Source organism: Heterocephalus glaber, unplaced genomic scaffold (genome assembly GCF_053883595.1).
Source record: "Heterocephalus glaber isolate CG9 unplaced genomic scaffold, H.glaber_assembly_v1.0 deba00001458, whole genome shotgun sequence".
Lineage (NCBI taxonomy): Eukaryota > Metazoa > Chordata > Mammalia > Rodentia > Bathyergidae > Heterocephalus > Heterocephalus glaber.
The window spans coordinates 6902-19064 of NW_028258306.1; the positions used below are offsets into that span (position 1 = coordinate 6902).

Genomic DNA, 12163 nt, shown 5'->3' on the forward strand with positions numbered 1-12163 from the left:
CAGTCTCGGGTGTTCAGCACCTGAAGGCAACTCCAAGGAACACTTTTGGAGCAATGTCCAAAGTGTGGTGGAAGAATTTTCCTTGTATACTTCTTATTTTTGAAAATCACCTTTGTATGTACAAAACCCTGCTTCACTACCTGTGGGTGGAAGATAATAATAATGAATACACCTCAGTCTGTGGCTCCTTGCTTTTCATCTTGCCCATCACGTTTTTCCCAAGAACCTTTGCTAATGTTACTTCAAGTTGTCTTAGTGAAGCTGATACCACCCCTTGCCAAAAAGGCACATGCAGCAGCTGGGCCAGTTCAAGAACCTCCAGTTCTTTTGGAAAACACTGGTCATTGTTCTCAGGGGTGGAGGCGTCTTGACTTTGTAAACTTGAGCCTGACAATAATTGCTTTGTCTATGACATGGGAAATGTCCTTGAGAGTCACTTCTAGTGAAGGCAGATTTCCCAGAGAAGAGCAATAGGTACCAGAAAGTGCATCCTCTTGTGAGGTTTCATATCACTATGTGGACAGAGCCTGTGTTCATCACTGTAATTCCTGGTATTTGACCCCGATTTTGTTTTCAAGGAGGCCATTTAACATTCTAACCATTGCAACTCAGGGTCCTGACAAAGCTACCAAGGAATCATGGCAGAAGCACAGTAAAAGGAGGCTTGCAACAAGGAATTTATTTGAGATAGAGAAAGAAAATTAAGGACATGGCTCAGGGTCAACAGCTACTACCTTTTAGTTTTCGATGCAATTTTTATTTTTATTTTTATTTTTTTGGTACTGGGAATCAAACTCAGGGCCTTGCGCTTGCTAGGCAAGCAGTGCACTGCTGAGCTACATCCCTGGCCCTCAGTGAAATTTTTAGAATCTTTTTTTTACAGCTTTGGATCCTCAGCGGCAGCAGCGACTGTAGAAAAAAAGGCCTACTCGGCAGAATCCGCGGCGCCGTTCCCCTCTCCCGCAGAAGAATCTGCAGCGGCAGATCTCACTTCTCCATACACCTGTGGACACAGAGGGAGCATCAGGAGTCCAGAACAGGGACATCCAGCAACGAGAGTCAATCAAGTTGTGGAGCAGGTGCCTTCTGGGTGGACATTGGCTTCTCTGTCTTACTACGGTGCAGACAGCACAATGAAGAGCCACAGTCAAAGCCTACGAATGCATCTTCCACCTGGAGGCCACACACCAGTGAGAGACCCACTGTCATGTGTCCTTACTTCTGCTTCCCCTGCCCCATCACGCATTATGTGGACAAACCCTTCCACAGATCTCCAATTTCTGAAGCTCTTATTATTAGAGCTTACAATAGAGAATAAGATGTTACAGAATAAGATAATTATTTCAGGTCAGAGAATAGGATATTCTTCTAATTACTGAGCCTTTGCGTGAGATTCGGCTAGAACTAGGCAGTAGGTCTCTCCACACACTGACGCTGGTGATCTTTGCCTTCATGTTTGGAATCAAGTCTATTTCAGAGAACACATCATGGATTCACTTAGCTCTTAATGTTCAGAGATGAAACCCAGGCACAGGTTAAATAAAGTCAGCTAAATCTAAACTCAATTCCAGAACCTGTCTCCCATCCTCTCTCAACCCCAAGCATCTGTCCTGTTGACTTCTCTCACCTGCATCTTGAAGAGCGGAGCTTTCCTCCCCTGGAAAGGAGATGACTGTGACCTGCTCCTCTTCCTCCGCTTGCACCTCGGGCTCAGCCTGGTCAGCTCTTCCTGGGAGACGCTCAGCCTGGGCCTGCAGGGCCAGCAGGAGAATGGCAGCGAGGAGGGCGAGGGTCCTCATGTCTGGGAGTCACTGGAGGGTGGAGAGCAGGATCCCGGTGTGTGGGAGGGAGGAATGAGGCTGTATTTATGGGTTTGTTAGGAGAAGGCTGAGAGGCAAAGGGGCAGTGAGGAAAGGTGTATTTGATGGTCTGGGGCAGAGCTGCCATTGCTCTAGTGTCCCCTGGATGTCCCATGTTCTCCTGGCTTCCACAAGGCTGTGCCTGTGTATTCAATGTCTCTCTTAGTTCAAGCGCATAATGATGATGGACAATGCTATCCTTTTTTGTTGTTACTTATTTTGGTTGAATATTTACTTTTTAGTTATAAAAATAATAGTGCTTTCATTCATTGCTCTAGGATAATATTTGGGTTTAAATTTCGGAATATGGGCCCTTGTACATGGTAGGATACAGACTCTGTATCAAAGCATGACACTGGTGAAGTAGATAGTTGTCTCTTTGAGACCTGCAACCATAGAGGTATAAGAGTCACACACAGAAAGTTCTGGACACGGATCTTGGCCGTCATTTCCTACAAAGGATGCCGAAGGCCCAGGCCACCAAAGCAAAAGCATACAAATGGGGTCACTTTCCACTAGGAAAGCTGCCTAGCAGAGAACACAATCGGCTGAATGAAAGCTCACACCAGGAAATCATAGAATATTTGCCAAGGGTCCATTGGACAAGGGGCTAATACCCAGAGTATGCAAGCAGCTAACACAACTCAGTAGCAAAACAAATAGCCAGATTAAAAAGTGTGCCAAGAACCTGAAGAGACACTTCTTACATTAAAGGAATATTTACAAACCTATTGCTGATTCTCCTGGGCAGGATGTGTAGGTCACCTGTGCTCTGAAGAAAACCTTTCTGTTTATGAGCTTAGCAAGCAGCAACTGTCCTCAGTGGTCACAGAAGTCCCACATGGACGAGCTCTGCAGGGGACCCACCCTGATGGGGTCCTAGGAGCAGAGTCCCTGTATGGCTCAGGTGGCTTCTCAGCTCCAAAGACAGGCACAGCAAGAAGGCACAAGACCATTTCGTTACTTACAGATCCCTGAGCCAGGCAGCGCAGCCAGAGGTGGTGAGAGAGCAGTCCCCCGGCCCAGCTCTCAAGAGGCGACTGTGACTGCTCAGTGGCAGGACAGACTTCTCATATTTATAGGACGCTTGAAAAGGTGCACTTATTTGGGATTCTGTTTTCAAGGCTTCTCTCCTTTGCATCCTTCAACCAACAGTGGTGCAAGGGCAGTTGAGCAATTTGGTGTGGAGCTGGGTCCCTCAGGGCTGCATAACCGTCTCAGGGAGCCGTTTCTGACCTCAGCAGCCCTTGCCCTTATCTCTTCATTACTCCAAATACAGTGGACACGTGGTGTCCAGGCCATTGGCCGAGGCCGAGTGACCCGGAGCAGGGAAGTATTAAAAGCCAGCAGGACACTCCAGCTAGAAGTCATACTTCACCCCTGGTTAATGTGACTGGGACAGACACAGCAGTGGGGATGCAGAGGAGGGAGGGATCGAAATCCAGTGCTCGGTTAGTATCCTCAAGACCTGGGGTCTCATTAGGACATCAAACCAAAACTGTTGGACAGAGCAGTGGTTTTGGACCCCAGATGAGAGTCTGTATTGCTTCCATGTGTGCTGGGCAGCCGGCAGGATTTGGTGGAATCTCCCTGAGAAGCTGATGTGCCTACAGCATGTGGTCTCCTGAAGGGAAGAAAGGCCTCCTGCATGGATGGAAGGGTGAAGGCTAAAGGATTATACAGTAGCATCTGAGCCAAGCACCCCTGAGAATGTGCATGGGGATTAATGTCCTCTGGATGTCCCTCATCCAGGTGGCTCACACTGCAGTGAGATTGCAGTGTGTCACACCTGCTCATGTTTGGCCAAGATTCTGTACCCAAACCAACACAGGTCAGGCTTAGGAGCCACCCTGGGCCTATCATGACCAGCATAAACACTGCTGCACAACATGTGGCCCCTCTTGCTTTGTTTTTATTTTTATCATCTTTTTCCTCAGAGTGAGGTTTCCAGACCTAGTTTGTGCAAAAGAAAAAATGAAAATAGCCTTCCAAGGCAATAAATACCTACGATGAGGTTGCTGACCTCAGTGCTGGAGGTGGCGGGTCACTATGGCCACAGGGATGGTTGTGACTTCTGTTCTCACTGCAGGGTGGTGTCAGATCCATGGTTACGTTGGTCTCGAGGAGCAAGTGTAACACTGTGGATTGACAGCGAGTGGTAAATGGAGGAGCCTCCTCATTTTCAATAATGCACACTGGAAATGTGGAAACTACCAAACAGCCCTCATGACGCAGACCTTTCATTGAACAAGGAAGAAAATTAAGAGCAGATTCTGGTTACTGAGGTGTAGCATGGGCATCAGGCTCCCCAGGGGACTCTGCTGTGGGGTGAGAATGAGACACAGCACTGAAGCTGACTGGCAGGAAACCGGACAGCTGAGTGAGAGAACCAAGGGACAGGGGCTCAGGGCAGGGACCAGGGCTGTGAAGCTGACATTCAGAGAGGAAAGAGTCCAGGTCCCGGCAAGAATTAGAGTGTTGCCAGGGGCAGAGGCTTCAAAACAGTGAAAGAAAAGCCACCGTCGTGGATGGCGCCAAAGAACTAAGAAGCTGGGGAGGTGAGGATGCAGACCATATTGGACCTGAGAGCTTTTCTCCATCATCTGTAGGTTTCTGAAATAAATCATGTGTCTCTAAGGGACAAAGAAACAACCTAGAAGCCTGGATAAAGCAGCACCTGCGCTTTAGGGTGCAGTAATAAATGTAGTACAGAAAACCAAGCACACAAACAATGGACAATGGAAGTAATATCTGTGTGTTGGAGAGAGCACTGTATTCCTGTGTTCATGGAAGTTCTGTTCCCAGTAGGCAAGAGACAATATCAACCTAGGTGTCCATCTGTAGATGATAGGTAAAGGAAATGTAAGGTGTGGATGAATATGTAACACACACACACACACACACACACACACACAGTGGAGTACTAATGAGTCATAAAAAAGATGGAATCCTGTCATTTGCTACAACTTAAATAAAGGTGGAGGACATTATCTTAGGTGAAACAAGCCAGACACAGAATGGTAAAGACCACATCTTACTTAGCTGTGGAAGCTAAAACGTCAGGCTCATGGAAGGAGGCAGTATGCTTGCATGACCACGAGGTGATGGCTTTAACTCCAACTCATAACAGCTAATAAATTTCAGAAGGGGGCTATATGCCAATCAAGAGATGAGTGGCTATATGGCTACAGCTGTAGATATCCACAAAGAAAGATGAATTTAAGCCATGTGTAGGAAAACAGATGGATCTTGAGATAATAAAGCTAAGTGAAATAAATCAGACACAGAAGGTTAAATGTCACATGGTTACTCTTCTATGAAAACTTCAAAATATAATTCAGTGAGAAAAATAAAAGACAAATAATAGGAAACAGGGAGGTAGATGTGGGGGGATATTGGAGGGGATCTGGGGATGGGGGAGGGAAGGATCAGAGGGGAAGGGAAGGTGAAGCGCTTAAGGTGTAACGTCTATGTGCACCATTCTCCAGGATGGATGTAATTACGCACCTCACACATACACCAATAAAAGCTACAGAGAGCAGGACGGTGACTGCAGAGACTGGACATGGGAGAGGGACTGTTCAGAGAGGTTGGTCAGTGGCTCCACGATGACAGTGAGAGAGCAGGAATGAGTTCCGGTGTACTGTTGCACATACATGACTGTAGCCAATAATAAAGTCGTTTATATTTCCTAATAACTAAAAGAGAACATTGTGAACATTTCATCACAACTGAGTGATAAATGTTTGAGGTTATGGTTATGCTAGTTACCCTGATTTGATAATTTCACAATGTAGACATGCATCAAAACTTTACTTTGTACACCATTGTGATAGGTCAACTTGAAATGAATAAATAAATTCTTGCATTTTATAAGAAAAGTTGCAACAAAGACTTCAGAAATGGGAAGGAAAAATGTATGAGACTATTGCAATAGGGGTCAGGAATTTGCAACATTGAGAGAGGTTGGAATCGACTCCCAGGAAACAAACACCGGCAAGGTTATAAGCACAGGGGTAGCTGGTGGAAAGATATCAGAGGACGTTAAGGGAAGGTTGTTCAATGTGATTGTGCCACTGGGTTTGCTAATTGGTACTTATTGAAATTAGGCCCATAACTGTCCACAGAGACACAGAAGCTGTCTCCTTGGAAATTGTATTTTGAAGGGATGAATCTCCATCTGGTGTTGTCTTTCCTTTTTTTCTTAGTACATGAACAACTTCTTTAAAATGAAAGCTGTCTTGCTGGCCATCAGTAAATGTACTGCATATTTGCATTGCATGGTTAAATCTGTGTCCCATTTGAGGCTTAGAAGGCTGCCCTGGTTGGTTTGAGACACTCACCTCTCTACCATCTCTGTCCCTCAGGTTGGCATGTGTCATGGCCCAACCCAGATTGTCCTAGCAACCACCAGATGTGCTGCTCCAGGCATCCCTCCATCCACACGGAGTAGCCAGGGATGTTCCCTCCAGTACAGTTGCTCACGATGGGGCTGCTTCTGAGTGATCTGCTGTGAATTCCATTTTATCCTGTTATCTCGCATCGCCACTTCCTTGAATCTAATGAAGTTAGACCCTAACCTTATGTGTCCTTGTCCTTATGCCACTGCCTAAAATGCTGCTCAGCCTCAATTTTACTCTCCTAAAATTGTCAACAGCTGTTGGGGCCACACGTGTTAGGACTGGCCGTAAAATTTTCCTCGAAATTCCACTCTCTCTCCTCCTGAAGTTCTAACACTCCGTGAAGTCAAAATTACCCATTATACTTCTCTATGTGCCAGTTAGTTTCTTAATGGTTTTAGTTAGTTTTTAAAGGTAAACAGTCTCAGTGTCTGGTTATGCAGATGGAGTTTGCTCTGTAGGTTTCGGTTTTCTTCAGTGAAGTTCAGTGGTAATTTTATATTTTTGTGAGAAATTGGATAGAATAATTCATTTCTCTTCCACCTACTATATGTCAGGCAGTTATCTAGAACTAGGTACTAACGTTCTGGTTTAAGGATACAAATGCTATGTAAAGCATATATGTAAGATCTTGAGATGGTTTGAATCCATACAGAAAAATAGAAGAAGTTGGATAGAGACCAGCAGAGAGAAGGTGATACAATTTAAAATACGAAAATCAGGACAAAACTGAGTGACAAAGCAACATTTTAAAAGAGACCATAGGGCATGTGCCCTGTGAAGGAAGTTAGGACAGCCCTGTTTGCAGCTTGGGGATACAAATAGTTGTATAAAGTTAATGGCATTTGCAGTGACCCCACAAGGCTGCCCTGATCTTCCCAGCCCAAATCCCAGCCTGAGACCCCTATGTACAGAGGGGAAGGTGGGCCAGGCTGTGCCAGACCCAGACTCCTCTGCTCTCCCTGAGGTCCCCGTGGTGTGTCCCCAGCTCAGGTCTGTCAGGGGACTGGACAGACAGATAGATAGACAGGCAGTGTGGGGCTGAGACTCCCATCAGAGTCTGAATGGGGAAAGAAGACCTGCACCCCTACTTGGGTTTTTAGCCTTGTGGGTTTTCATAGTCACTTCCATGCCTGAACCCATTGTTTTCATCCTTGAAATTCCTACTATTTGGAGTGAGGATTTCATTTAAAAGTGTATTATTTAAGATTCGGGGACCTCCATCCTAAAGATCCTGACTAAGAACTTACCAGTATAGGGTAGTGGTTAAGTATATAAGATTTGGAACAATTCTTGGCTGAAACTTTAATGAGGTTAAGTACGATGACTCAACTCTTTAGGTTCCTTTTCTACCACAACTTAGTTAATCAAAGAACCAGTGTCTTCACAATACACTGCAATAACTTGGAAAGCTGCTAAGGTTGTGATCTTTTGTCAATACTGAACTTGTCAGTGCCGCAAACTTCTGTAAGTAGAAGACCTGGGTTCCTATGACATTATTAATTCTGGTTACATTTTTATTTTTATTGACATATACTTACAGGTTACATTCCTCACGGGGAGCTGGTATAATGCATATCACATCTTAGTTCTTTTTTCATCCTTCCTTCCGCCTTCATCCATCTCTTTCCTCCTTCCTTTTTGCAAAAGATCTAGCTCCCTATTTTTCCATTATCGATCTTTCATTTTGTTCTTTACATCTATATTTCAGATTATCCATATGAAAGAAACCATGAGATATTTACACTTGTATGTCTGATTTATTTCACTTAACATTATGGTCTCAAGGTGAATCTGTTTTCCTACTAATGACTCCAGTTTATCTTTCTCTATGGCAGAGTAGCAACAAGCCATGCACTCTTAGAAATGAAATTTCAATTCTATAGACTTCATCTTCTCTTAGCAAAGAAGAATGCTAGTGGACTTTTCTTATTTGTTGTGGGAGGAAGACAGTGTAATGTGACTTCAGAGATACACTGGTAATTGAAAAACTACCTAGGAAAGGGGACTACTTAGGAGATGTAAAAATATTCACTTTGACTAATATTTAGTGATTAGCAAGCACTTTTCATCCATTGTAATAATAAATTTGCACAATAATTTCACCAAGTAGCTGTTTTCAGGACGTAATTTTTGTCATTTGAGAAGGAACTTTAGAGAGGTTAATTATCTTACTCAAAGTCACATACATACAGCAACCAGGCTGTTGTGCAATCCACCGACTTTACCACCACCCCACGTTCTCACCCGATGGCCTGTTCTCTGCAGTGCTGACCACTGTCAGTTGTTGGGCTGATTTGTGTTCTGAGTGCAGAACCTGACAGCCACTGATGGTGGGCACACATTTGCTGATTGTTGATCTTACATGGGCTTCATGGCCTTTCCTTAATATATGTCTTGTTGCTTCCTTCATTTGGGATTTGGTCTAAAGACACTGGGATCTGATGGTTTTCCACACTTTAGGAATAATTGAAGGAAAGCTTGTACCAGACCTCACAGTCATCGTTCACATGCACAGTCATTATTGAGTAAAGAGAGATTATTTTTGCTATGAAATGGTACACGGGAGTCATACCGATCTTTCCACGGACTGGCCTGTGGTACCCTACAGAGCAGAAGGGATCAGCCCGTCAGGGGGTCCAGGATGCAGGGGACTGTGAGCAGAAACAAGTCCTCAAGGCTGTGATTCAACTTTGGGTTCAAGAGCTAATGCAGGACACCAGGATCTGAATATCTGTGAGGAGAGAAGGGAGATTGGACTCTTGTCTGAAAAAAATCAGTCAGGAGCAAAATTCAATAAAGTATTGGGCCATTGGACCTACATTTATGTGCTTTCATGTCAATGTTTTCTCTTTTGCTTATTCTTAAAGAAAAATCATGACACAACTGGACAGAAGAGAAGGAGGAATAACCCAAGAAGTGGCCCTCAGCTGCTCCAGGGTTCCTTTGGTATTGCTCGGACCCCACCCCTCCACTCAGCCCCATTCCTCACCTGCCTCCAGGGCATCTGTGTGCATCATCTTGTGTGAGATGATAAAGATGCTCATCATCCTTCCCAGGGAAGGGTCACCTCCTGTGAGCGAGGCAGGAAAGTGCAAACATGCAGAACAGAGTTGCACAGATTTAACAGAAAACCACAGAGAACTCAGAGACCATGAAAGAAATGAAAAACCTACATAAATATTTAGAACAAACGAAAAAGAACAAAATGCTTGAATGAAATGACAATTTAAAAAATAGTAATGCCTATGACAAATAATAGCTTCCTGAATTTATGAAGAGCTCTAAGCTATCAATAAAAATGTGAGGCCCAAAATGATAAGAAAATACAATTCAACTTCAAAAAGACTAACTGCATATGCTCCTCAGGCATGCACACTTTTCTCTCTGATTTTGGTGGGAAAAGTAAATCAGCACTAATCTGGAATATCAATTTTAACTTATCAGATTGGGAAAGGAAGCAGCCTCACTCACCTCTTTCTGTTTTGAGAAGTATCAAAACAATTTAGGTGAGACAGCACACTTCCGAGAATTAGTTTGGGAACATTTTAGTTCATGCACCTGAACAAAATGTAAAACAGAAAGATTGAGGAGCTCATATCCCTGTCCCTTGCTATTCCAGGAAATGTTTTCACTCAAGGAAAAGACCACAATTTACAAATACATATTATCTTGCACCGTTTTCCCCTTTTTACCAAGTAATGTTATAACCGAGCACTTTGCATGTAAAAACATTAAGAATGATATCAATCTGAATATCTATATTTCATTCCAGTGTTTATGTGTACTATCACTTAAGTATTTACATATTGGTAAATATGATAAAATAAAATATTGTTCAATTGTTACAATTTGATTATTTCTGAACGTTTGTTATAACTAGGAAAATAGCAACAAATATGTTATGTACATATTCATATATATTTATATCTGCCATAAGTATATGTACATATAGATATATATTTATATATGGCATATATAAGGCCTCAAAAATATGTTATATATATTGTATATTAGTTACTCTTCTTTGCTGGGTAAAATACCTGGCATTCACAACTTGGAAGAGGAGAGATACATTTTGGTTCATGGTTTCAGAGGGTTTAGTCCATGTTTGGCTGGTTCCACAGCAGAAACTCATGGCTCAGGGCCACGATGGAAGAAAGCTGCTCACCCAACCTGTACTTTTTTATGTTTTTATCTTTTTGGCCAATTTATGCTTACTGATTTGTAGATGTTCATTATAAACTCGGAAATTAGAAATCTTTTGAAAGTTTGTTATTTCACTTTGTTAGCAGAAACATTTGTGTAGTTTTAACATTTCTTGTACTGTCTTTGAGGTTCCCCTTCAAAATATTTCCCCCCTCACTTCAAACACTGTTATCTCATGATTCTTGCCACTGTCTGAAGCAGTTTACCTTTATGGCAATTTCTGCCAAATAAACACATGACATTGGTCCTTCATTTACCTTACTGTCTGTGGCACTCTGCAACTTCTGGTTCTCTCCCAAAGTCAAACTGACCACGAGCAGGAAACACGATGACTCACTTCAAGATATCTAGCAGATATAGCAGCACAACTAAAATCTTCTATGAGAAAAGACTTCCAGAACCGCTTCAGAAAGCGGCAAGAAAAATGGAACAAGTGCGGGTGAAGTGAGAGGAGTATTTTGAGAGAGAGTGGCGGCCATGGGCCTTTTGTTGTAATAATTTTGTAAAAAACTAGACATTCACCTTATGTTTTGATCACACCCTGTACAGATGCTCAGCGAGTAGAGGAGAAATCTTGCTGTGGGTGGAGCTGCTGGGTCAGAACAGCACCAAAGTGGCACGGGCCCAAAGATGGAGCTGTCTCTGCCTTGTTTGTGCTTCTCTTCTGTCCCTCTGTCATGATTTTCAAGGATAAGCAAATACCGAAACATTGAAATTAAAGCACAGGGGTCTAGTATTTCTGATTTGCATATGACTGGCTTCTTTACTCAAGAGACCGATTTCCCTTCCCACCTCATGGACACTCAGGGCCAGCTGCCCTATACTAGCTGCTGAACTCCACGGTGCAGCACAGCTTTGAGAAACCATTCCTTCACACAGACTCCCATACCCAGGAGCCCTGACTTGCTGATCCCTCCCTCCCCTGTATTATACAGCAGGCCACCTGCCCCGGGAGCCTGCACCTTCCTAGGAAGGGTGGTCAGGATCTTTATGTGTCTGACCTAGGCTGATGCATGTGGAAACCCAGCAAGCACATGGGAAGCAGGCTGTGCATGGAGCTGCTGGTCATAGACAACACAGTGACACTGGAACAACAGAGGGCTTCTGTGTGGCTTGCTCTTGCCTCTCTGCAGCGCCTCTGTGCCATGATCTTCCTTCAAGAATACTCATGTGCAGAAACATTGCAATGCTAGGACAGACGTTTACATCCAATTACCCAGGACTTTGGACCTTGCACCTTATTGGTTTCCCAAACAGGAGATGGATCCCTTCTGCTCTTTCGCCAGTGTTCATATCTTGCTGTCCCACCAGAGGTGCTACACTCCAAGATAAATCACAACCACGAGGACTTGTATTTTCATAATTTTTTGCACGCTGGCACCTTTGATGGACTGATCCTTTTATCCCTCTGTTGTACCCTAACCCAGTCTGTGGCCAAGGCAGCAATACTGCTGGACACAGTTTCCTAACAATGAAATTTCTCTACTCAGTAATCATAGTGCATATAGATTATGACCTGTGATGACTGCTAGCAAGTTTGATCTAGTATTAGATTGTGGAGAACAATCAGGTCCCAATTGGTTCATATTAAGAAAGGAATATAGGGCTGGTGATTTAGCTCAGTGGTGGCACTGCCTGCCTCCAAAGTGCAAAGCCCCAAGTTCTATCCCCGGTCCTTCCTGTAAGACCGAGGGC

At 43.8% G+C, this 12163-nt stretch overlaps 1 protein-coding gene across 1 annotated transcript; it reads right to left on the minus strand.

Moving 5' to 3' along the window:
- Positions 1–659: 659 nt before the first annotated feature.
- Positions 660–3015, minus strand: LOC147826908 (defensin alpha 5-like). Its single transcript, XM_087216692.1, has 3 exons — positions 2828–3015; positions 1628–1811; positions 660–1003 (listed from the first exon to the last, which is right to left on the minus strand). The coding sequence occupies exons 2-3, from the start codon at positions 1797–1799 to the stop codon at positions 894–896; spliced, it is 282 nt and encodes a 93-aa protein (XP_087072818.1). The 5' UTR covers positions 1800–1811; positions 2828–3015; the 3' UTR covers positions 660–893.
- Positions 3016–12163: the final 9148 nt, after the last annotated feature.

Bases quoted from the DNA above. Each gene is read 5' to 3' on its own strand.
- LOC147826908 (XM_087216692.1), bottom strand. From the start codon at position 1,799: ATGAGGACCCTCGCCCTCCTCGCTGCCATTCTCCTGCTGGCCCTGCAG. The intron at 1,004-1,627 runs GTGAGAGAAGTC...CTGTGTCCACAG, and splicing joins CTCCGCTCTTCAAGATGCAG to GTGTATGGAGAAGTGAGATC.